The sequence below is a fragment of the Chelonia mydas genome, chromosome 6, assembly GCF_015237465.2.
Source record: "Chelonia mydas isolate rCheMyd1 chromosome 6, rCheMyd1.pri.v2, whole genome shotgun sequence".
Lineage (NCBI taxonomy): Eukaryota > Metazoa > Chordata > Testudines > Cheloniidae > Chelonia > Chelonia mydas.
Genome location: NC_051246.2, coordinates 118,478,895 through 118,506,195, shown reverse-complemented (window position 1 = coordinate 118,506,195; position 27,301 = coordinate 118,478,895). Strand labels below are relative to the sequence as shown.

The 27,301-nt window shown below is 38.5% G+C and overlaps 1 protein-coding gene across 10 annotated transcripts in view; it reads right to left on the bottom strand.

Annotated features, from left to right (window-relative positions):
- The window catches only part of PPP2R5E (protein phosphatase 2 regulatory subunit B'epsilon), a 101,820-nt gene that overhangs the window by 21,406 nt on the left and 53,113 nt on the right, over positions 1-27,301 (bottom strand). For all 10 annotated transcript variants that reach the window (XM_043549718.1, XM_043549719.1, XM_027830171.3 and 7 more), the window contains exon 3: positions 16,759-16,955. In XM_043549718.1, the coding sequence (XP_043405653.1) occupies positions 16,759-16,955 (197 nt within the window). The remainder of the gene's footprint in view (positions 1-16,758; positions 16,956-27,301) is intronic.

Genomic DNA, 27,301 nt, shown 5'->3' with positions numbered 1-27,301 from the left:
GATGTGGCAATTAGTAGCGTGCACCCTGTTATGTGATGATAGATATTGGATTCAATGTATACTTGCTAACTGGTTACTAGCATTTACCATGAGTTGTTCTCCATGTGAGTTTTGGGGGTTTGTTTTTGGGGGGACAAAGGGGTTATTGTTCTTTAAGTTCAATTTGGTACTGTTCACTTACAAGGTCCTCCATGACACAGTTTCCAGTCTCATCTGGATCATAAATCAAATAGATACTCCAGGTAAGCAGAAAGACATGTATTGTAGTCCTGCCCTCTCAGGAAGATTTTTGAAATCTCTCTCTCTCTCTACTGTATCTAACATCAGACACAGTCACACAGCTAGAAAGGGAGCAGATCAGCAGTTAATGGAAGATATAACCAGCGCTGAGAGTTGTTTCTCTGTAACTGTGTACAAGGCAAAGGAAGAAGATAAACCCCTGTGGATCAGTTCAGGATATAAAAAAGGAGAAATTTCTTTACTGGTGCCTGGGTGGCCATTTGGGATACTGCAATACTATATGCTGGAGCATTTTTAATTAATACTTAAAGTTGAAAAATCCTAGCCTTCCCACGACCTGGACCAGAATGGGATGGTAGCACAACAAAAGAAAGAGTCAGCAGTGATAGATAATTCTTCTGTAAGTTCATTTGTAAGAAATAAGCAAAATTCTTTGCAAATTTAATCTATATTTTAGTTGATCAGATTTATCATCAGACCCAAGAAAGCAAGAGTTAAATAAGTATGATTATTTTAAAAACCTTACAACAACATTTACAAATTAGGCCAAGACAAAGGCCTACTGGAGGTTTTACTAAATGCCTCAAGTCAGCAAGAGTTAGAGCACCAATAAGGAACAGAAATCATCAGAAGTTGGTCTGTGTTGCTTCTTATAACTGCCACTTTGAAGCCAGAATTCCTGTGTTACCCTTTCCATTGATACCCTGATAGGACTCAACAGTTTTACTTCTCTCTGGGCTGATAGCTCACTAGTCCTATTTGAATGAACACCCCTCAAATGCATTTTGCCATTTCTCAGTCAGTTCCTTTTAGAGAATGTTAATTCTCTGTATTCAGACAAAGATTTGCAAACAGAAATAAACTGAAATAGGTTTTAGATTCTAATCAGACTCATGAGACCACATACACAATCAGAGTAGCTGATCTATTTTCAACTTCTGCTTTGATTAAATGATAAATTACAAATTAAAAAAACCAATTAGGTCCTTAATTCATGACATATTTTTAAGCAACTAATAATAAATTTGTGATCTAAATACACTGGTCCAACTAATGTAACTCCACTGATTTCAATGAATGGGATGTAATCATCCCATCATTTTAGTCAACGTATTACATTCAAGTTCTATTTTAAACTAAGATTCAAAACTAACAGTTCAAAAAAGAATTAGTTAAGTTCATGGATGATAGGTTCATTAATGGCTATTAGCCAATATCAGGGACACCAACCCCATGCTCTCGGTGTCCCTAAACCTCTAACTCAGTGGTGGGCAACTTGTGGCCCATCAGGGTAAGCTGATTGCGGGTCGCGAGATATTTTGCGGACGAGCGGCCTGCTGCTTCCTGCAGCTCCCATTGGCCGGGAATGGCGAACTGCCGCCACAGGGAACTGCAGGGGGGCCGTGTCTGCAGACAGTCTACGTCCACAAAACATCTTGCGGCCCGCAGTCAGCTTACCCTGATGGGCCGCAAGTTGTCCATCTCTGCTCTAACTACTACAAGCTGGGACTGAACGACAGGGGATGGGTCACTCGATAAATTGCCATCTTCTGTTCATCCCCTCTGAAGCATTTAGCATCAGCCACTACTGGAAGACAAGATACTGGGCAAGATGGATGATTTGTCTGACCCAGTATGGCCAGTCTTATGTTAAGCTAAAAAATTATACAACTTATTTAGACATATCATAGAATCATAGAATATTAGGGTTGGAAGAGGCCTCAGGAGGTCATCTAGTCCAATCCCCTCCTCAAAGCAAAACCAACACTAACTAAATCATCCCAGCCATGGCTTTGTCAAGCTGGGCCTTAAAAACCTCTAAGGATGGACAGCTGCCCTTTCTTTGGATAACTATGTCTTTTTTTAAAAAGGATTTCTGTACAGACATTGAATCAATAAACTTTCTCAGTTCTGACACAACAGCATTTCCTTATTAACATACTATTGTTAAAGGCAAAGCAATTTAAATTTCATGGATCATGGGATATTTAATATCCAACTAATTTTACTTAAATTAAGATCTCATTTTAGTTATACCGAATGATGCTAGGTTTCCAAAGAGTGATCAAGACCTCATCGAGATAGCTGCATTCTTCTTTATTATTCAAAACATGCTCACACATGTCAAACTTTATATATCGAGTCAAAGCAATTCATTCATTTATCAAAGTTGCATGTCAAGATGGAATCATTTAATTATTATTCATAAATTTATTATTGCACTGTTATCTAGTATAACTATTTATGCCAGTATTTCCATTACAAACCCACATTTGTGGGCAACATACCACACCACTGGGGAAGTACTTACTGAACCACTGTTGACAAAGCATCTGCACAGTTCTAAATATTGTATGCAACACTTGTACTGAAAAATTACAATCTATTCCGAGTACATGGAAGCCATAAACAGGGTTACAGAAAATGGGTGCTCACTGTCTTATTATTCTTTAGTACTTGATGTGATGAGGACAAGCAATGGGTAGAGTTTGAGAGCATAAAATAACTATTTGGGTGCTGAATTCACATTTTTGAAAGAGAATACAAGTAACCTATCTCAGAACTCTAAAATTAACTGGTGACTGGAAAAGAGACTAGGCAAGACTGAGTGCACATTTCTTCCCATTACCAGTGAACAGCAAATGTTAACTTTTTAAAAATAATGGTAAGTTAAAAGAGAAAGTACTATATTTCAGAATCAAAAGCTAGATACAAAGGTCTGATCTGTAGGAAACGAAGTAAGTCTAAGTCCTATGCATACAGGGCCTGGACCTTTTAAAAGGGAAAACAAATATTGACGCATTTATCTGTGCTGATTGCTGGAGCAAGAAGTGGGAGAAAAAGGTTTTAGCCACAACTAGTTAAAGGCCAACAAACTGGCACCCGAATACTGTAAGCTTATTACAAAAGCAAAATTATTTTTGAATAAGCATATACTGTAAAGTCCAAGTAAAGGCTGAGTGCCACATGCATAAAATGCATCCAAATCCACTTGTGCATGCAAGAAAGAGAGTAGGTAAGAGTAAGTTAAAGTAAAGGTACAACCACAACTGAAAAAGATGTGAAGTTCCCTTTAATTTTTCTTGTCCGCATTAGGAATGAAGAAGTTGATGTTATAAACAGAGGCAAAATGTAGATGTCTTGGTCAAGAGAACAGACAGACAAGTTATCCTGATGGTGAAGAGTTCCAATTGTCATTAAACTGATGTCCAAAAGCAATCATAAGTTTAAAAAGATAATGTGAACAGTTACAGTAGGCACCTCCTTTTTAAAATCAATGCCGTGGGGGCACTGAAGTGCGTCAATCCTTGGAACATACTGTACTTCTTCAAAGTACCACACAAAGGATTGAAATGCAGGCAACTGAAAGAATGAAGAATACTACTGCATGAATCACAAAACAGTGTAATGGTTCATTTACATGTAGCATCAATTCACAGCCTGCTTATTAGTCTGGAACTGTTGAGATATAGATCTTTGACAATACAGTAGAATGGCTTCAAAGTAGAGCTGCATGGGGAAGAAAAGGGAAAATCTGTTTCAAAACTTTTTCCAATATCCCTCACCACAATCATTTTTTTCCTTTCTTTTTTAAATTCCAACCAACACTTATTTGGGGGGAAAGGGGGGGAGTAAATTTAAAATAAAAAATGTTCCTGATTTTTTTTCTAATTTAAAAATTGACAAAATATTGACCAGCTCTACTCCAAAATCAATCAATGCTGATCAACCACTGCAATGTAACTATGAATATATATTAACAGGCAATACGTTGCAAGATTTTACCAAGATATTTGTATCTGAAATTACTTTTTAAATACCAAACAGAACCTGTCTGAAGTTAGGGCTGAATGCCTGCAAAAAAAACAAAACAAAAAAACCCCAAACCTTTTCAAAGAAGTCTCCTCCCCACCCCCACCACCAAACTAGAGCATGGCATACAGTGTCCAAAGTTCTCCCCAAACTTATTGCTTGTACCTGTAACTAAAACTGTCAGACCGAGCTCAATTTCCATTTATTTCAATACCTTGTACTTCTTTTTTTCTGAATTGGGTACATGCCAAATTTTATCCTGAAGTGAAAAGGGAGTTCGGACTAAGTAAACCAAACAGACCCTTAAATATATTGTCATTGAGGGAGAAACATATAGGGGTCTAAATTCTCCCACTAGTGATTGGGTAATTTACATCTTCTCTCGTTATCATCCCCTGTTGTAAATGGGAGACAGACCCCCCAAAATATATAAATATAGCATGTACACAGTAACTTGTACATATATATTACAAATATCTGAAGCCATTCTGATTGGATAAGCCCATAACTTGTTGGGAAAGAGCCACAGTACTTAACAGATTGTGAACCTTTTCATAATGTTTGCATCAGTCCACACAAATAACTACACTTTTCAAACTTTACTATTTATTTTTTCACTATTATGACTAAGTGATGGAACACCTTGCTATCTGCTGTGCAACTAGCATATGGTAAAGTGACTAAGTTTAGAGTTGCATGATCTTGAGAAATTAGGTCATATTACAAGACATATGTTCTCTCAGATTTCAAACTGCAAATAGCTGTAGGGAAAAAAATACTTCCATTTAAGCCAGTACACTTGATAAAATGAAATTAAAAAAAACTGAAAAAAGGAAGATTCTCGTTACACTTACATAGCGATACACTTATAGTTTGGATTTAAACATTTAAAGAGCTACCTTGTACTTCAAAATCGTACTTCAAAATCATACTTCATTTTTTTAGCTATGATTGTAACTAGGGCGGTCAATTAATTGCGATTAATCGCACTTATAACAATAGAATACCAATTGAAATTTATTAAATATTTTTGGATGTTTTTCTACATTTTCAATATTGATTTCAATTACAACACAGAAAACAAAGTGCATAGTGCTCACTTTATATTATTATTTTTGATTACAAATATATGCACTGTGAAAATGATAAACAAAAGAAATAGTATTTTTCAATTCATCTCATACAAGTTCTGAAGTGCAATCTCTTTATCATGAAAGTGTAACTTACAAATGCAGATTTTTTTTTGGTTACATAACTGCACTCAAAACCAAAACAGTGTAAAACTTCAGAGCCTACAAGTCCACTCAGTCCTACTTCTTATTCTGCCAATCGCTAAGACAAACAAGTTTGTTTACATTGACAGGAGATACTGCTGACTGCTTCTTATTTACAATGTCATCTGAAAGTGAGAACAGGCATTCGCATGGCACTTTTGTAGAAGGCGTTGCAAGGTATTTACATGCCAGATATGCTAAACATTCGTATGCCCCTTCATGCTTTGGCCACCATTCCAAAGCACATGCTTCCATGCTGATGATGCTCGTTAAAAAAACACAACATCAATTAAATTTATGACTGTACTCCTTGGGGGGAGAATTGTATGCCTTCTGCCCTGTTTTACCTGCATTCTGCATATATTTCATGTTATAGCAGTCTTGGATGATGACCCAGCACATGTTTGTTTTAAGAATGCTTTCACAGCAGATTTGACCAAACACAAAGAAAGTACTGATGTGAGATTTCTAAAAATAGCTACAGCACTCGACCCAAAGTTTAAGGATCTGAAGTGCCGACCAAAATCTGAGAGGGACGAGGTATGAAGCATGCTTTTAGAAGTCTTAAAAGAGCAACACACTGATGTGGGAACTACAGAACCCAAATCACCAAAAAAGAAAATCAACCTACTAGTGGTGGCCTCTGACTCAGATGATGAAAATTAACATGCGCCAGTCTGCACTGCTTTGGATCGTTATCAAGCAGAACCCATCATCAGCATGGAAGCATGCCCTCTGGAATGGTGGTTGAAGCATAAACAAACATATGAATCTTTAGCGCATCTGGCATGTAAATATCTTGGAACATCAGTTACAACAGTGCCATGCGAACACCTGTTCTCACTTTCAGATGACACTGTAAACAAGAAGCAGACAACATTATCTCATGCAAACTGTAACCAACTTTGTTTGTCTGAGTGATTGAATGACCAAGAAGTAGGACTGAGTGGACTTGTAGGCTCTAAAGTTTTACATCGTTTTATTTTTGAATGCAGTTTTTTTGTACATAATTCTACATTTGTAAGTTCAACTTTCATGATAAAGAGATTGCACTACAGAATTTTTATGAGATGAACTGAAAAATAATTTGTTTTTACAGTGCAAATATTTGTAATCATAAATAAATATAAAGTGAACACTGTACACTTTGTATTCTGTGTTGTAACTGAAATTAATATATTTGAAAATGTAGTAAACACCCAAAAATATTTAAAATAAATGGTATTCTATTGTTGTTTGAGAGTGCATTCATTTTTTTAATTGCACTATTAATCGTGATTAATTTTTTTAATCTCGACAGCCCTAATTGTAACAATTAAAGTTACAGTAACTGTAAGAGCTAGTTACTTACCTGTAACAGGAGTTTCTTCAAGATATATGGTCCTATCTGTATTCCACTGTGGGTTAAGCATGTACACCATGTGCCTTGAGCCAGTGAATTTGAAAGTAATGCCTGCTATGTGACTGAGTAGAGACAGATGTGTTTTGACCGGTACTTGAGGGCTACTTGTGACATGAACTATGATATAGTTCATGGTCTGGAACCTGTCTACGTGCAGGTACACCTTTGCAGTGATAGAATTTAGGGTTGTCACGATGAAGTCCAGAGATTATGTGGTGGCGAGAACAGATTTTTCTATATTTATGCAGACTCCCAATGAAGAGAGAAGATGTAGCATCATGGAGTTGCACTTTGCAGCAGGAAGAGCACTCCTTGCTGAATCAAGCAGATGTACTGGGGGGTTCCCCAGCCTGGGTCCGATTGGGGCCTCCTGGCCTTCTCTATGAAGAATTTACGGAGACAAAAGTTCCCACCCTTCTTGAGTACACCTGGGGAACAATCAGCATCTACTGCACCTTGCCGCGATGTGAGCTTCCCCAAGGCAGTACATGCAGCACTTTGCAACGAGAAGCCATGTCGCTGAGGTACAGGAAGACAATGAAGCCATGACATCTGACATGGGCCACTACAACTGAGAATACCTTGGTAAAGACTTTGGGGGTGGTTACTATTCCAAAGGGGAGTACTCTACTGAAAATAGTCAGATAAATCTGAGAAAGCGTCTGTGGGCGGGTTGAATACCTATGTGAAAGTAGGTGTCCTTCCTATTGACAATTATGAACCATATGCCCTTTTTTAAAGATGGAATTATTGCTGCCAATATGACCATGCGAAATCTGAGTTTGCGAATGAAGCAGTTCAGATAGTGGAGATCTCCAACTCCAGCTGTTGAAAGAGCATGCCAGAAGTCCCCAGAACGGTGTTCTGGGATTGGAAGGTGTTGGGCTTAGTATTTCGCAGCTATCAAGCTCTCATAAAAAAAAATATCGTCCAACCAGAGGCTGAGATTGAGATGCTGAGCCTGCTGTGGAAGTGGCAGGGTCAGGCGTGTGCCAAACTGTCTTACCTGGCTCCAGCATAGCTTCATTAATAGGGAGAACTATTCTGTTCGTTCTGGAGGTGTGCAGGATGGCTAAGAGTTTGTGCTAGGAGTCCTGGACCACCTCAAGGAGAATCTGAAGCTCTTCAGCAACTCTGTGGAGAAGGTCCTGGAACCGCCTGAAGTCATGGAGGTGAGGGGGTGCAGAAATTTCCGTTTCATCTGGGAACGATTATGGCAATCTTGCTGGTTCCAGTAGAACCGGAGTGTAATATTCTTCCTTCTCTGTCGGATCTGGAAGTAGACCTGAGCATCCCCTTAGAGAGGAGGCAATGGGTGGTTCCCTAGCAGATAGGATCAACTAGATACCAAGGCTCCCAACATGGCCCGTAAGAGTGGTCGACAGGCATGAGGTAGATGAGGCTGAGGTTGGTCCTGAAACTGTGCAGGCCTTTTGGGTGGTGGAGGATAAGTATGGTAAGGGAAGAGCGATTCAGCCAATGGCTCTGAATCTCCTGAGCAGAAGGCTGCTTCCAGCTCTGTGGGAGGGGAGGTGTATTCTGCATATGGGAGCTTAATAGGCTGCACTGTGCAGCTGGTTCTCTCTGACGAGATATTATATCCATGAAAACAGAGGGTCCCAATGGAGGAGAGGATTCTGGATCTGGGAGGGTGAAGACATCTTGTGGGGTGGCAACACATTCAGACCTCCCCGGTGTGAGGGGGACTCTGCTTGTCCAGGGTATCAGAGCTGGTGAGAAGGGTGGTATCCGGAGTTGGCAGTGATTGGGCTTCATCGGTGCAGATGGATCCCGGAGTTTGGCGTCGGGGATGACAGTACTGACAGGACACAGTCTGGAACTAATGTAGTCCAGTGCTTGTGGGCTTTCTTGTTGTGCCTCTGGGACTTAAAACATCCCTAAGTCCTTATGGACTGAGCTGGTAGGCTTGCTTACAGTCAAGTCCAACTTCTCTGAAGTGAACTTTAAGCAACACTTAGTCTCATGCTTATGAGAGTGCTTCCTAGCTTCCCAACAAGACCCTGCCATGGGGTCTGTGGGGATGGATTCTCCCGATTCAGAGAGTCACACTTTGCAGCAGGACGCACACTCCTTGTTGAATCAAGCAAATGTATGGGGGTGAGGTTTCATCAGCCTGCGTCCGATTGGGGCCCCATCGCCTTCTCCATGAGGTATTTGCGGAGACAAAGTTCCCGTCCTTCTCAAATACAGCTGAAGAACAAGATCGGCATATACTTGCCGCAATGTGAGCTTCCCCAAGGCAGTACAGGCATCATTGGTGGTCATCACTGACTGAGAAGGATCATGGTCAGGAAGCTCAGAGTTTGAAGCCCAGGGTACAGGGCATAGTCTGGTACCCAAACTGGGTATGGGGGGTGGGAACAGTGGTGTTCTCCTGTCCCCCCCGCCCCCAACCTCCAGAGACTAATCTAATACTAAAACTTTTAAAACTGTTAAAACTGCTAAACTATTAAAACTGTTAACTATTTACAACTAGGCTGATTGTTTGTAGGATGAAGTCAAAGCTGCAGACACTCTAGATTCCAACCTGGACGAGGTGATGGTGAGAAGGAAATGAAGAGACGATCAGTCTGTACCACCCTTTATCCCCTTGGTCACAGACACAAGGTGCATGCGCGGACCAATGGACACTACTTCCAAATTCTCTGGCTCAGGCGCACAGTACGCATGCTTACCTCACAGTAGAATACAATAGGGACAATTACTCAAAGAAGCACCAAGTGTTTTTCTAATTTGTTTTTCCAGTTTGTTTACTTTGCTCATTTAACAGCTGTACATAGTTTCATCGTATCTCCTGTGTAATCAGGTAGTCAGTTTCCCGGGCTGAGCAAATGACCCACACAAACAGAAGTCAGAAAGAAAAAACATTCTAAATGTTATTCTAAAACCACAAAAATTGGTAGGAAAACTCACGGGCAGGTGTAGTAGCTGAAACTACTTATAACCCACTGTCTGAAAACAACTTGATTTCAAGCTGAGGATGCTTCTTTAACAAGTACTGAGTGACTGGCATCCAACTAATCAATTTGCTGTCAATTATATTTAAAACAAATAAAATGAGTGAAAGGGTTAGGATCTGTGTGAACACGTTGTTTTCTTTTCTTTTCTTGCTTCTACTGCCAATATCACCTGACAATCCTCAAGCAGAAATTTAAAATTACTTCTTCAAATTCGTATTTTATAGCTACATCTTCTGTACATTTCAATATCTCATAAATGCCTTCGGTAACTTTGCAGTTAGTTAAAGCTATCTCGGGACTTCCATTACAAATCCATATTTAGGTTCAGAGGATCCTAGCTTTGTAGTAACATTTTATTCCTGAAAAAAACACTTTTAAAAAATGAAGTTCAGGAGTACAGGAGTTCTTAGGTGATTTCAAAACAGTCTTTGTGTACTCTTGTAATTTTAGCACTGCAATCTTTCAGGCAATGACTCTGGCACATTGATATTTCTTAACTTGTTGTCACAAACTTTCTAAAATGATGTTAAGATGAACATTGTAGCCAAAATTTGTCACTATCCATTTCTGGAAAATTGTATTGTTTTATTTATTTTATTTAAACTTGATATTGTGTAAATCCAATCTGATTTTTTCTCCCCAAAAAAACTACAGAGAAAATACACAAAACAAGTTATTTTAAAAAATGTTAATACTAAAGAGTACAGATTTGCAATACATCTGCTGATTCAACCAGCCTTTAAACTTGGGAACATTTGAAATTGGATCTGTATTTTGAGGCCAGGGTCCACTACTAATCATAAGCAAAGCTAATGAAAATGAAGGAATTCACAATTACGGTAAGTCTGACTGCTAGCACCTACACGTAAAAAGGATTCCTCAACAACTGCCTGTGTTTGCTTTGTTTGCCTTGTATATCAAGGGTTTGGAGATTAGCTTTAACCAGGATTAGCTTTATCTACTAGCTCTCTCACTTCTGTTACATTCGTTGAACCCGATTCTGATCTCTTTCCGTGTGTATAAACCCAGATTGAAGTCAATGGAATCATTCCAGATTTATACCACGGGAACAGAGTTCAGCATCTGGCTCTCTGGATATATTGTTTGGTAAGTGATTATTTCTCTGATGTTTGACTTAGTTATTTACAACAGATTTCTGCCTGTCCCTGTGCTGTTCAGCAGCCTTTTGGCCAGGACTGCCAGAATAGTCCTGATTTGGGTTTAATTTTGCCTATGCAGGTTAATTTTTTCATTGCACATAATTTGTAATGATAGAAAAGTTCAGGAAGACACCTAGTGCACTATGGACAAATTTTGCATTTAAGAGTCAGGTAGTAAAGGACCTTTTGCTCTAAAAGTCATGTATCACAATAGAGTTTCATTATCCAGTCAATAAAAGGTAGTCTGTTAGTTATCCTGGTTAAAGCATAAACACTACAGCAAATGTTTTGTGGGGGGTTTATAATTTGCAAAGGGAAGAATGGGCACCTACCACAGAAATTCATTCAAGGTTTTAAATGTAACCGAAAGTCATTTTTCCCATCCATCTGCCTTTTTAAATAGAAACAGTCAGTGTCTCAATTTACATATTAACCTTCTGAAAACATAAAAAGCCCTACTACAAGCACACTGTAGGATAATGCACAGATAATACAAACATTCATTTTATTCAACTAACAGTGCTTAATCTACCAAGCAAAATCACCATCATTACTTTATTCTAAGCTTGCAAATTTTGCTCAGATAGTGGTAAATTATTTCAGATTAAGTGCCATATTATTTTGTCCATAAAACTGTATCATTGACATCTTCTTTTGCATACACTGTGTTTTAAGTGGTGGGGCCTTTTTCTTCAGATCAGCTGAATTCTAAAGGATGTAAAATGCTCACCAAATGACACTCCAAAAACTGCAGGGGAGATGGGCTTTGTGCAACATACTCCTTCTGAATAAATCCTCCTATTTCCATTAGCACAAGTGCCAGTTATTCTTCTACTGCAAGTGATATTGATAATCCCTGTAAGGCCAGTGATAGCCTCACATGTCAGGTGACCACTAAGACTTCCCCCCTCCCCCAATACAAATTCCAAAAGTTTAGCACAGCTTCAAAATTTAAAACAAGCAAAACAGTTAGTTAAAAAACAACTGATAAACGTAATTTGGGGAGGGGAGAGGAGTGTACACAAACACAAGAGAGAGAACATATATAATACCAGAATACTGGACCACAGTATTAGGTTTTAAATACCATTAACTGCATGAGTTGAAAGCCACAGATCCATGAGTAAGCTATGCTGATCATCCCAAATGAGTGCCTATAAAACCTTTACACCATACCACTAACAACATGTATTCTACCAAAAAAAAATTGGAAACATTTTCGAGAGTTTTAAAGGAATATTAGTAATAATGGATTTTATATCGCTTTATCTATAAAGCCAGGCTGCCTTAGTATCATAAATCAACTTTTCAGGTTTTATAGGCAGAGAAAAATTACAACTAAAGCATTTTAGAAAACTGTATAAATGACCTAAAAAGCTTTTCCGTATATAATATAATTTTAAAGTCAGATTCCTCCAGATAATCAAGATTAGAAGCAAGTGACCAGCACTTTAGCCAATATTTCTCTGTATGACTACTAGCATGTCAAACCTTCAGCTCAAAGAGGTGCCTTTTTATCCCCTCCCTGCTCCCCCTTTTTTAAAACATATCAGTCTTAAAATTGTTTCCCTTTTTGCCGCCTCCAGATATGGAATTCCACCCATCCCCCACAAGATTACACTGGCCCAAACGCCAGGATGGCCAATATTCTTTCCTGGATGGGTATGTCGCAACCCAAAAGTGCTAGAAATGAGTGCTAGACATCACAGTAAAGAGAATATTCCACCAAGTTTTCCAAATAGCATTTATGTTTAGCTTTGGTAGGTCTTAAGATATCATACCTTAACATCAAAATATTATTGTGATGAATGTGCTGCGCAGTCAACACAGAGCAGTGTGATGAATTTACTAAGGGTGAATCTGCTGCTGTTCTCCTGGCTCCTGACTGGATCATGACAGGTCAGCCAGAAAGGGAAGATCAATGGCAGCTGGGAGGATAGCTGGAGACCTGGAGGAACATGCACAAAACTAGCTGTTCCTTGTGGCTGTTCACGGTCACTGAATGGGCGTACAAAGTTGCCTTCACACAGTTAGGTCTATCTCAGTTTAAGGGTAACAGGACTCATGTACATATTAATGTAAATAAACAAGGTATACTATACCTGACTTCACAACATCAATTTCTCTCCAGCAACTGAAAGTGACCTGTTGCAAGGTTCCAAAATTGACTACTGCTTAGCCAAGGGGAAACACTGTGTACTGAACATCTATTTTAGATAATGTTAAGGGATTCTCTCTTCCTCTAAGGCTCGTACAGATGGACTCATGGTACTAAGGGAGTTTAATTTTTGCTGGCAAAGTGATGGAAAAAACAGTACATATCTAAGACAGTTTTCCTGTAAAATATGTAGCATATACAAAATACATGCTGGTGTGGTATAGCAAAAAACATTTATTAGCACTCAGTTGGGATGACCTGCATAATTCACTCATGGATTTGACACTCATGAGCAACATGAGCACCAGCATGTTTTAAAAACCTTTATACTCTATGCCACATCATCATGCATAACGCTTATACAGAAAACATCTGCAAAGTGTGTGTGCACGGGTGTACATTATAGCTGGTGAAGGTAGCAATACCTGACACTTTCCATTGTAAGATCTTGTTTTCTTTTGCTTATAACTGTGCCAAACTTTAACCATTTGCGCTGAAATTTTCCAAGCCAAGCATCTTCCTTAGGCTGAGGTTTCTTAGAAAATTTCAACAAAAACAATTCTGACACTTCTCAGGAGTATGGGAAAAAATGTTGATTTTCTCATGTTAAAACATTTTTTACAACCATTTTATTGAGAAGCTATAGCACCTCCATGCTTTGGAGAAGGGACTTGAAATTTGGCAAAGGGGTTGTCCTGTTGCCAAGGGTGCGGATTTTTGCTGTCCCTGTGAAAATCTGCTCAAATTTGGCCAAGTTATGAGCCAGTTTGGCAGCCAGACACCTCAAAGATTGTTTGCACTGAACATGCACGGGCTCAGCAGGACTTTCACCACATTTCCTCCTCCCGGCAGCCAAGGACTGCTGTAAGACCAGGCACAGGAACAAAGACTGTTTCTCCTGTGGTCTCAATGTTCCCCTGTTGGCATCCAAGCAGTAAGCAGGAGGAGGAACTAGCTTGATTAGAATGCAGAGAAGTGAGCAGTTAGGCTGGGACATGGAGCTGAGGGTAAGGAAGAAGACTGTGACTCAGACAAGGACATGCCAGTCGACAGCAGAAAATGAAAACCTAATACTGCTATCAGTTAGTCCCTGATGTCAAGAGGCAGAAGCCTGTGCTGTGGATATAAAGTTCCCAACACTCTGATGAACCACGTGGAAGTCAAAATGGTTCAACGTGATGAAATTTGTTTTTTTCAGGTTTTTCCTTTTAAAATATCACATACAAAAAGCTACATTTAAAAGAATGTTAAAATCAAGTACTCAAAAGTTAGGAAGTGATAGAATTGTGGTTGCCTGTAAACCCGTAATTTGCTCCCCTTGTGTGTATGCATTATGATAGTCTTTAATTACATGATGACAATTGTTTTTTCTACGGGACCCTCACCCCCCTTCAGTGCACAGGATGAACCTAGCTCAGGGAATGAATCTGCACAGAGAAGGAAGCTGTGGTCTACAGCAGAGGTTCTCAATCGGGGGAACACATACCCCTGGGGGGTATGCAGAGGTCTTCCAGGCGGTACATCAACTAATCTAGATAATTGGCCTAGTTTTACACCAGGCTACATAAAAAGCACTAGTGAAGTCAGTACAAATAAAAATTTCATACAGTGACTTTTATACTGCTCTATATACTATACACTGAAATGTAAGTACAATATTTATATTCCAGTGGATTTATTTTATAATTGTATAGTAAAAATGAGAAAGTACGCACTTTTCCAGTAATAGTGTACCGTGACACTTTTGTATTTTTATGTCTGATTTTTGTAAGGAAGTACTTTTTAAATGAGGTGAAACTTGGGTTATGTGAGGCAAAACAGACTCCTGAAGGGGTACAGTGGTCTGGAAAGATTGAGAAACACTGGTCCATAGGACCCCATTCTTCATTTGTTGTAGAAATTGGAAGATGTGCAGTAGGTGAGGAAGGGAACTGCAAGAAGAGAAAGGATTACTTCATAGTTAAGGCATTTGAATGCTGCCCTGAAGAACTGGATTCTATTCCTGCCTTTGCCACAGAATTCCTATGTGATGCTGGGCACGTCACTTAAACCAAACTTTTCACAAGTGATCACTGACTATCTGAATGCCCAGCCTGCACTTGCCTGATTTGCAGAAGTGCTGAGCACTCTGAGCTGCAACTGAAGTCAATGAAAACTCTGCTCTGAGCAAATAAAAATGATATAAAATGCTGAGTTCTCTGAAAAAAACCAAGCCTTGAGCATCCAAAATTACTGGATACTTTTGACCTTAATCTCTGTCTCAGTTCGTAATTTCTGAAATGGAATACCACCCTCTGGCCTCACTGTAGTTTTGTGAAGATAAATTAATTAATGTTTGTGAAGCACTCTGATACTACAGGGATGAGCACCACAGAAACCCCCCCAGGAGAAAATTTATAATTCTATATTCAGAGCAGGGTTTGAATGGTGTACAGTAAATAAGGCATGGGGCTACATGTGGAACAATGAGAATAAAACATGATACTGAATAGCTCTTCACTGAGTAAGTACCATCCTTCCTGTGTATTGAATAAGGCAGGGGTCCTGTGAAAAAAAAGTGTGTGATCACATAATTCTAGACTGTAACATTATGCACATGCATAAGAAGGCCAAATTAACATTGCCCATGCAATATATATTTATAATTACATAAAAAGGTGCGTTAACAAGGGGAAGGTTGCAAAAACAAGCATTCAGATGTTAGGAAATGCCAGGATTAAGTTTCCATATGAAACCTTAACATTCTTTTAATGTAGATTTTGTATCTTTCACATATATAAAATATACATAAAACACACAAATTACACACACACAAATACATATTCCAATGGTATAAAACATACACTTCTACAGAATTCAGACAATCACTACAGTAGTATGTATTTGTATATAATTTGTGTGTAACAAAAAAAATTAAGTGCATGCATACGGCAATGTAAAATTTTTCATAGTTCTCCAAAACTGTGGGGCTATTACCAGATTCAATCATCACATAATACCAGTATAGAACCAACACCACAAAGTCTATTTCTGAATATCTGTCTTTTGCTTCGGGTGCCAACTTAGTAAGATTTTATAATATTGATCTTAAAGCTTGCAATGAATATTCTTCACTTCATGCTATCTGGTGGTAGTTCGGTACTGATGTTGAAGGCACTTGTGTTAGTTGATAATTTATTAATAAGATTACCACTACCATTGAGAACTCCTGGTGACCTCTTAATTGCAGTTGCTATGAATCTACAAAGCAAGCACTGCAATTTTAATGTTGATCCTATGCATCACTTTTAGCTATCACAATGCTCAGTTACATGGCAAAAGTGACAAAGTTCCTTAGTGATGAAATTTTATTAGATTTAAAGATGGCTTTTATCTTACAAAAAATAAAGACAAACATTCTAAAATTATTCCATTCTGTTTCACTAGGAAAAAAAAGCACGATGAGTTTTTGTCTACTTCATATTCTGAATGCTGAAATTTGAATTGCTCTGGGTATACTTTTCTACATATTTGACACTCATGTTTTGATGACCTAATTTGACTTCACTTAACTGCAAGTGAAAATTTGCGTTTTATTGGTCTTAGAAGTAGTATCCTCTGGTGATGTCGACTAGAAAATACAAACCCAAGGCCACATTTAGTCCGCTTATTCCAGGGTTCATTTTGGCTCCCAATATGTAACTGGCATTGTATGTGGATCTAAAGTGCCCACAGTAAAGAAGAAACTCACCATTCTAACTACTTCGGGGTAAGTCTGCTCTGTCAAACAGCCTCTGCTTATTGTAATGTAGTCCACCAGTTCATTAAGAGTGGAGCGCTTGTATTCTTTCATTTTAAGGTCTGATAGTGTGTCCATGAAGTCAAAAATTACACAGCACTGCTGAAGTTTCTTTAGGAACAGTTCAGGCTGCTCTGAAGATGGAACGTCTATGAAACAAGAAAGGAAATCTTTGTGAGTCTGGCATCTTTTTATATGAAACAGGAATTCTTTTTGAAGAGCAATTTCAAAAGAAAGCAGTGTTCCATACAGTTTTCATAAAACAGTGCTCAACCTAACAATTAAACCCTTTGTAGAAATTTCATGAGTAGTTAGTAGTTGAGATCTTGGATACCGCATGTACCACTATATTTAATTTTTTGCTTTTAAAAAGTAACATTTACCAGATCTCCAAGACTTAGAGGAGAGTATAAACATACCTACATATAAGATCTAATCCTGCAAGCTGCTCAGAAATCAAGTACCACCGATTTCACTGGAAACTGAGGATGCTCAGCACCTCACAGGAACAGAGCCACAGTTAGCTTACACTATAAAGAAGGAAGAAAGTTCTAAAACTTGATATTTCTATCTGCTCGATCTGAATTAATCTTTATATTTCAAAAAGTGCTGTACCATACAGCAATGAATAAATCTATGACTTTCCGAACAAATTTCCACAGTCCCATTAATTTTTATTCCCATGTTGACATTTTCTGTAATAAAATCAATTGTAATTTTGCAGTAGCCAATGAAGCTTTTCTGTTATCGAATCCTGCCAAAGCAGCAGAATATGCTATCCTTTACATATAGTTTATATTTGAACACTCTTCTCCCAAAGTAGAAAAGTATTCTTGGCTGATAAAGTAAGTGTGTATATATTTGCTGCTTTTCTCTGTTTTGCCAGTCTTACTGGATTAGTCGCTAAGCAAAACTACATGAAATAACAATGGACTCAACAGCACTACCATAAATGTGCTCAAACACTTGACAGTTTCTATTTTATTCACAGTGGCAAGTTAGTTACCTTATTAAACATTATTTAAAAAGAATATGTAGTAAATTTAGTTTATCTGATTTTAATGTACACAAGGGGCTAATGATGATAATAGACAAATTATAGAACAGAGCCTTGATATTAAACAGAAAAGATGCCAAGCAACCGAGGAAGCTACCTCCTCACCTTCCACCACATTTTTTTTTTTTTAAAGAAACTGCAGCTTAGCTCAAGAGGTTTACACAGCAGGATGGACTTAGTGATCTTCAAAGAAATGCTACAAATAAAACATGCAAGCTTATTCTATTCAGCTTTCAGCTAGAAACAGTATAACACTCCATAAATTTGAAATGTATACTGTTTTAATAATCTGCTTTAAAAGATCAACTATATCACACTTTCTTCTCTTAATACAAGTCATATCTTTTACAAGGTCCACATTTCTTAAACAGGGATGCACAAATATAAAGGAGGACCAGCATTTGGCCCACTGGTGTGTTTTTTTTGTTTTGTTTTTTAATCTTCAGGGTATTGTGTTGATCAGATTAAAAAATACTTGGAAAACATGGGAAATTGAGAAGTATAGTATATTTTGGAATAAAGCACATTAATTGAAGATTTAAATTAAAATTATATATATCTATGCCTAATTTCATGTTTAAAAAACTTGTGAATTTTACAAAAGTAAATCCTTGCAAAACAAAACAGATTAATCTTGACTCTTCCTCAAATTATTAAAGGCTCAAATTCATATTAATATACTAAAGGACTGCACAATTGTATTTTATTTTGAAGTGTTGAATAAGAGATGCTTCCTAATCCACTACACATTCATTATGTTGCATTGGTATAATCTTAAAACAAACAAACAAACAAAAACAGTGAAGATATTGGATTGCTGTAGAAACAAAAAATACGTAAATATGGCTGACATTCTGCATTAAAATATATAAATCTGACATGGCAAAGCTCAATACCCTCTGCAATTTCTTCCTGTATGTGTAGCGCTTATGGAGCAATTATAGATTCCATCAGACCCTCCACCTCCTTGCTACATAGAATAACCCCTGTGGTGGACAAGCTGAATTGCAGATAGTTGGTTTTATTCCAGATCTCAGATTTTGCCAGGCATTTAGTGAGCTCTGCAACAGCCGTGTCTGAGTCAAAGGAGAAGATGTCAGATAGGTGTCAGCAGTGTACTAATGATACTGCAATTTATATCGTGTTCTAATTCCACACAACACATTCCCAGAAGCTCTGTATAGATGTTGAACAGAAGATGAAACAGATTGGAGTCTTGCAAATCTCCACAAATAAGAACCTTTGAGATGGAGCAGCCAATCACCACCACCTTCTGAAAACTCTCAGAAAGCAATGAGCAGAACACCATTTAAAGCTATTCCAGCCATCTTGACAAAGTTACACAGCCGTATCAGCAAGCGCTAAAATCTGATAACAAGTCAAGGGATATCAACAAAGGTATCTGGCCTCTGCCCATTGCACAAGAAGATCAACAACTTCCATTAGTACCACTTCCAGTCTAAAATGTCACCAAATAAGGTCATGGGCTTCAGGAAGCTAGATATCTGTCATGTTTTCATGTTGCCATTTTCTTGATGATCTTTCAAAAAGGGACCTTCAAGAATAAGACTGGGAGGTGGCTGATTGGAGTTCAGAATTTGCTTCTTTAGTAATGGCCTAACTATAGTGTGTTTGAGGGATTCTGGAACCCAGTCTTCGCTGAGATAGGCACTAACAATCTCGTCCAAAACATAAGCTATGGTTCAAATGGGGTAGTTGGTATCTATTGTATTTAGGTGTATTTCAGTATTATTTTCACAACATATATAATGCTTAGTTCTAGCATGTAATCTTTTTCAAAACCTTTTATAATTCACTATGTTTCTTTTCAACTTGCATATCGCATCAGTAAAACCTATGATGTTATATACATACATGTGTGTATCTATTTTTATATAAAATTGTGTATCTGTTTTTTTGTGGATGGGAAGGTAGGGGTATGGGTCTATATTAGGATAGGCGCTGACTCCATGGATGTCTAGCCCTGGAGCACCCACGGAAAAAAATTAGCAGGTCCTTAGCACCCACCAGCAGTAGGGATGTAAATAGGGTTTAAAAATAGTAACCATGTAACCTATTAAACTTCTATTGCTTAAACGGTTAACCATTAAGGAGTTGACATAGGTGAGGAACTAGGAGTGCAGGGGGTGCTGCAGCACCCCCAAGTTTTATATGGGGTCCCGGCTGCCAGGGGTTAAAAAGGCACCACAATAATTGTTAATCTCATTCAAAGTTCTCTCAATTAAAATCTTGGGGAGAAAATAAATTATATTTTCCAAAGCAGAAACTACAAAGAATTCTAGATGATTCTATGCAAGACACACTGCATCATAAAACACACTAAAACTCAGTCATTATAGACTTTTTGTAATCAGCACACAAATTATGAAAACTCTTCTCGATCTAGTTCTTCTTTAAGAAGCAAATCATCATTTAAGCAACCAATTAGAATAGTGATCAATGCCTGGGGAAAACCTGAATGCAACACACTTTTGAAATTGCTCTTGGCAGTTCTGTTGGGAAGGGAACAATGAACTCTCCAAGGATGAAGGTAACAAAGGAATTTGGGAAGCAGGATGCGCTCAGCACAAGAGGAAATGGGTCAGCAGAAATCAACAAATTTATCTTCCATGTTAAAGTTATTTTGTGTTGCCAGTTCCCATTACTTCAGTTCAGTTTTCCATCATGAGAGGTCAGTTCGTTAAAAGACTGCCGTCTGTGAACAGAGGTCCAAAGATGCTGCTGTATAATCTTTTAATCTTTCTAAGGAATGGACTGGAGAGGAGATGATGAAAGACTTTCAGTGCAAAATAGTATGGGGCAAGGGAACTGTCAGCTTCTCTCTGCTGATAATCTTACAGGCAGCCTCTCTCTACCAATGGACCTCCAAATCCAGTTTACTATTACCGTCACAGTCTACCACACTGAAATGGTGATCGCATATTAATTATTTGCACTGAAAATACGGTAAAACTACATACAGATTTCTAGTTATGAATAAGAAATTGATGTTTACTTGGGGTATGTTGGCATGCATAACTTACATACCTTAGAAAAATCACTACTGCACATCAAAGCAGTAGCAGATTTCTCAAGATACACAGCAATAATCATGTCATAATAAGATCAAAGGGATAGACTAGACCCAATTGATTCTAACTTGTGTTAATAATACCTGCATTTTACCAAGGAAATAAGGAAGATCTGAAAAAGAGCAGGTAAAAGAGAGGAAGAATAAAACATGCCAACTAAGAACAGAAATCACTTCCTCTATAGTCAAATTGCAATTTCCAGCAGAAATAAAACTTGTCATATTCAGTGTAACTAAATTTAGAGCTCAAAATTTAGTTACACTGAATATTACAAGTTTTATTTATTTGCAGTTATAAAGATTAGGGTACTCACAAAGGTCAGATGTTTGCTCTAACAGACTACTGTAAAACAACCTCCCTGCAAAACACACTATAAATACAAATCAAGTGGGCGATGCATGCCATTACTAGTATGTTTAAGACACACTAGAAGGTATGGTTTTCTTTTCAGTAAAAAAGAAAAGAAAAAGAAAGAATCATTTCCTTTGGGTGGTTGTGGGAATCCTCACCTTGAAACCTTTAAAGAAAATGACCCTTGAGGGGTGAAGATCTTGAAGGTTTCCCCTTTAGCTATTTAAAACACATAACAGAATATTCATAAACTTCAGTGAACTTAACTCATCTGGAAATCTGATATGAAAATAATCAGTAACCTGTAACAAAAATGAGTATGAATCACACAGTTATAACCAAATCAAAATAGAGATTATAATAGAAACGCTTGGGCAACATTATCTGTAGTTCTCATTAGAACTCCCGGAATAGTAACTCTAAAACATTTGAAATATTTCAGTCATGTTAGCTTTTAATTGCTTTTCCTCAAACTAAATAATCCCAATACCAACCTGCATACCCCTTTCCCTTTGTTATTTTTGTTACCCTACACTATATTCTTGTAATTTTAACTATGTCTTTTTTAAAAGAAGGGGATCAAAATTTGACATTATACTATTATTGTGGACACACCAATGCTTTATAAAATATACTGTAGTACAACACCTTTGTATTTACATAATATGACACTCTTGATACTGAACATATATTTTATGAACAAATTAAAAGTATATTCTTGAGGATTAGGTAGAAGAATGAGTTTGTGCAGTAGCTGTTCACTTTCAGAGAGCTGGCTTCAAATCCTTCTTAAGGTCACAAATGGAAGTGAGTTACGGTGACACTAGTCATCATTTTACAAATTACAAAACCATCACACAATTTGGGACAGATTGGCAGTCTCTACTCAATAGGGGCCTGCGAACAGAACAAAACAAAAGGGTTGCAGATTGCAAATGAAATGTTTGGAACGTGTGCAGTAAAAACTGCAAAATGCCCACCTATACTATGATTGCCCCAAATCAATGCTACCAGGCTACTTGTTTTCATTAGTACTAACTTCATCCTCTAAGTGTTTTGAAGGCAGCTATTACTTTCACAACATTCATTATGTGGATTAACTATCTTGTGCATAAACAATAAATATCAGCCCCCTCGCATGGACGGAGTTGAGGTCAGGTCCCATGAATTTTAACCTCTGTAAAGGAGTTATGTCAATTTTTGTGCATTAATTTGAAAGCCCAGATTCTGAAATAGATGGCTGATTCATAGGGCTTCACCGAAGGGAACGTGCCCTGAGGAGACAATCGTCCAGGTAAGGATAATCATGATGCCCTGGGAGCGTAAGTAGGCCGCCACTATGGAGAAGACCTTGGAGAATACTCTGGGAGCCAAAGAGAGGCCAAAAGGGAGTATTCTGTACTGGCAGTGGTCTTGGCCTAGTGTGAACCTGAGGTCTCATCTATGACTTGGTATGATAGAAATGTGGAAAGATCAAGGACTGAGAACCAGTCTCCTGGAATAACTGTTACTAATTGACCATCTTGAATTTCTGAGCCTTGACAAATTTGTTGAGCACTCTGAGGTCTAGAATGGGTCTCCATACTCCCTTTTTCTTCAGTATCAGGAATTAGTGAGAATAGAAGCCTTTGCCTCTTAGATGTGTGGGCACTGGCTCTATGGCTCCTATGTTGAAGAAATGGCTTCTCTCCTGTTGCAGCAAGCTCTCATGAGAAGGGTCCCTGAAGAAGGTCAGGGGTGTTTTTTGGGAGGAAAGGAAGTGAAATACATGGAGTACCTATTTCAAATAATCTCCAGCACCTATTTGTTGGAGGTTATCCATTCCCCGATACTGCAGAATGGGGTGAGATGGCATCCGATGGGGTGAAATGGGTGAGGTTTTCCAGCATCAGTCAGTGTTGAGGAGAGTGGTGTATGAGCACCTCAACCAACCTGTCAAAACTGTTGCTTTGAGGAGGAAGGTTGAGAGGAAGTAGATGGAGATCCCGACGGTTTCTGTCTGGGGAACCTGGACTTCTTCCTCTGAGGTTCATATCACCTTTGAGATGATATTGCAACAAATGGGGTTTGAATGACAGCTGATGGCTATACTTTCTCTTATACCCAGTGTGCAGATCCCAAGGGATCGAAGAGCAGTCCTGGAGTATTTTAAGGTGTGGAGGGACGAGTCAGTCCTTTCGGCAAATAGTTCTGTCCCTTCAAAAGGCAGATCCCCCCACAGTTGTTTGAACCTCTTTTGGGAAGCTTAATAGGTGCAGCCAAGAGGCTCATCTCATCATGATGGCAGCAGAGATGGAATGTGCTGCTCTGTCAGCTGCATCGAGTGCAGACTGGAGAGATGTATTTGCCATCAGTAGGCCTTTGTTGACCATGGTCTTGAATTGTTCCTTGAGCAAATCTGGGAAACGCTCAATAAAGGAATTGAGTTTTGAATAGCTCTGGTAATCATATTTCGCCATTAAGGCTTGATAATTTGCAATGCGGAACTGAAGAGAGGCTGAGGAGTAAGTTTTCCTGCCAAAAAGTTTCAGGTGCTTCCAGTCTCGGTCGTAGGGGGTGGATTTGAAATGGTGCTGGCAGCCTTTTGAGTTAACTATGTGCACTGTGATTGAATTGGGAGGAGGGTGGGAGAAGAGAAACTCCATGTCTTTCACCGGCATATAATACTTTTTGTCAGCCTGCTTACATGTTGGTGGGACTAACACAGGGGTCTGCCATATGAGTTTGGCAGGGTCCAAGAGTGCCTCACTAACAGGGAGGGCTACTCTGGAGGGGGCAGAAGAATGTAAAATGTCCACTAGTTTGTGGTGCGACTCGGTCACCTCCAGTCGTGGTATCTGCAGTGCCTCTGCCACCCACTGGGTCAACTCCTGTTGAGAAGGAACTGTGGAGGGTTTCCCCCACCAGCAGGGCTGGTTTGCCTCGTGCCTTGTGCAGGCTGAACAGACACTGCTACCAAAGTTCTCTGATCAGCAGCACAAGGACGCAGACACACCTACAGTGGAGCACCCATAGAGACACTACTCGAAGAAGAAAGTGGGCTTAAGCCAAGACCAGATTTTAATTTTTAGGCTCAGGCCTGTTGATTCAGCCAGGTATTTTAAATACAGATGAATAGTTTGTCTGGAAGGCAATAATCAAATTCTATTTCTCCAGATCAGGCTTTGGGTCTTCCTGAGCTGTAGAACAATTCGATTTTCCTAGACTAGTGATCATAAAGGAAAATTACTCACATGTAATTTTACTTCTCCAAAGATCTCATAAGTTTCTCCCATCCAGTATATTGCACCTTGAATTCAAGACAGGCCATGAATAATCTCTGCCTATGGGTTTTTTGGCCCTCTGAAGCACCAGTAACTGAGCACAAATCACTCCTTGCCCTACACCTCAGAGCCCATTCCAACTGTCAGTGCCTCAGTCCCTAATATAACTTTCTAAATGGACCCCTTCTGACTGAAATCAGCATAAGAGTTCCTTGCAGAAGCTGCATACTAGAATTTAGAAGTTCCTGCTCCAGCTATTCTGCAATGAAACTCATCATTTTCTTATCACTGCTGTATGCTTTTATCATTCTTCTGAACTTTTGCTAAAAGCTTCTTCGAGCCAGTAAAATGTGGTTACTTGGTGACAAGATGCTTCTTTAAGGCCTCCATGATAATTTTGGTTTATGTTCTGTTTTGATTAATCTTTGACTCTACAAAATCAAGTCTCTGCACCTGAAGCTTCAATATTGAAATTTTCTATAAAGCTATAATGCTTGACTTTGAAACTTGACACAGTGTCAACCTGGGTATTGGTCTTGAGTTACTGTTACTCGTGGGGGAATTCTGCACCAAAAAATTAAAAATTCTGTGCACAATATTTTAAAATTCTGCCAAATTCTGCAAACTTTATTTGTTAAAATAACACAATATAGTCACACCAGTTTCAATTATTTTGGTAATTTATTTCAAAATATCTGTCAGCAAGTTTGGTCTGTGTTGTTACAGACATAAACAAAAAGATTCTGGTAATTTTTTTTTACAAATAGATTCCTTACTAGGCACATGAATACAGAACTTTGAGTAATTCATTCAAATTACAATTCAGAACTGTATTTCCTGCACCTGTCAGAAGCAGTGCAAAGGCTTAGGGAAGTCAGAGTAACGGAGGAGCTGAGGGAGAGGCAAGGAGCCTGGAGTGAACCTGGAGGATTGTTGGGTGTGGGTGGCATATCCACAGTGGCACAGAACTCCCCCAGGAGAATACTGTTTCAACTCTTGTTAGATACATACTCGTACCACCTTTTTTTTTTTTTGGGGGGGGGGGGGGGGAAGAGGCGCTAATCCTGCAATAGATGATGGATCAGACTCCAACTTTGCCTGAGAACAAAACATGCACAAAGGGCAAATAGTCCTTGTGTTGTAATTTGATAGTAAATATCTCAATTAAGATGTTTCAGAGGGACTGGCAGCTGGAATGGAACAGGTATAATGGGGACAAAGGGTGTTCATGTTCAAACCAGTACCCTAGATGGCCAAAAATACAGAGCTGGAGGAGACGAATGTCAAGCAAGTCTGACACCTAGAAACCAACACAGCAAAAAGTACAACTGCCCGTTGACCTAAGATATGACAGTGATGTCAAAGCCTAAATGCCTATCAAGACAAGGCTCAAGTCGGTCTCAAATTGGTAGCAGTTTCACTATGTCTGTCACTTCACATATGTCTTTATACATTAAATGAATTGACTGAGTGCACATGTTGTTTGACAGTCATTTCAGATCACCACAACACATCACAGTAATTTTGTAGTTGCATTCCACTCAGACTGGAGCCAAAAGACAAACTGTAAGTCACACTCTAATTTACACAGTCGATACATTAGTTAATCCTTGAAGCCATGATCAAGTTATATAAATATACATACCTCTTTTAAGAGTGCAAAAATTGTATTGGGCTTTGACCCTTGCCAGGATTTTTTTTTTAAATTGCATTAAAAATGCAGCATTTATTTTATCTATACTACAAACCTATGAAATTGCTGTATCAAGTTTATACAAATAGAAACCAACCAACCGTCTGTATGCTTGTGAAAACTGAACTGACAGGACTGAAAATCCAGATCGTCTCTCCCAAAAAGGTTTCAGTACTGGGAGCTGCAGTGCCTTTTTCCTTGATACAAGATTACTACTGTCTACATGTTGGGGGGGTAAAGCAGTAATTTAGTGCTCAGTGGAATAGGGTAATTTAATGGTAGCTGTAAAGCTTTCTGTAATGGGAACATCTATTTCCACTAAGAATTGTAGAAAGATCACCAACTCATTTGCTACAGGGCACTTACCTAGCTGTTTGAGCTGGTTCGTCACAACTTGCCATCAAAAGACTGCATTCCATTAACAAATGCCCTCCCTTTTTTATTCTAGAAGAGGATTTTTTCCCTCCAACTCTCTTCCTCAAAATAAAAACTCAGTGAGAGTTAAAAATATGATAGTCCCCTATGCTCTGTAAAGAATTAATCACTCTTTCCCATTCTACATTTTTAGTTTTAAACTTCATTTATAGTTTGATAACAAGTGAAAGATTATATTTTATAGAAAAACAAATCCAGTACAAAAAAAAAAAAGAGGCAGAATAGTAAAACACCATTCAATACTATAAACATTTGAAGACAAATCTTAATTCCTATGTTTATTCTGATAATTTTAGAGAGACTATTACCACCTCTACTTTATATCTTGGTAACCCAACCTGTGTAAGATTACCTAAGCATCAATGATGATTTTTTTAGGTTCCACTAAAAATTCTGAATCACTGTCACCCACCTGCACAGACCAAAATGGGAGTAATTCCTAATATATTCAAAACTACTGACTCCTTCAAACCAACATGATCCCCTCTTTTGTCACAAATTTTCTATGGTATCCACTCCTAGTCTTGCCCTTTAGCTTCCTAGATCATTTACCTTCCGTTGAGAATTAAGCATGTCACTCTATTGCAAGACACAAGAAAATAAC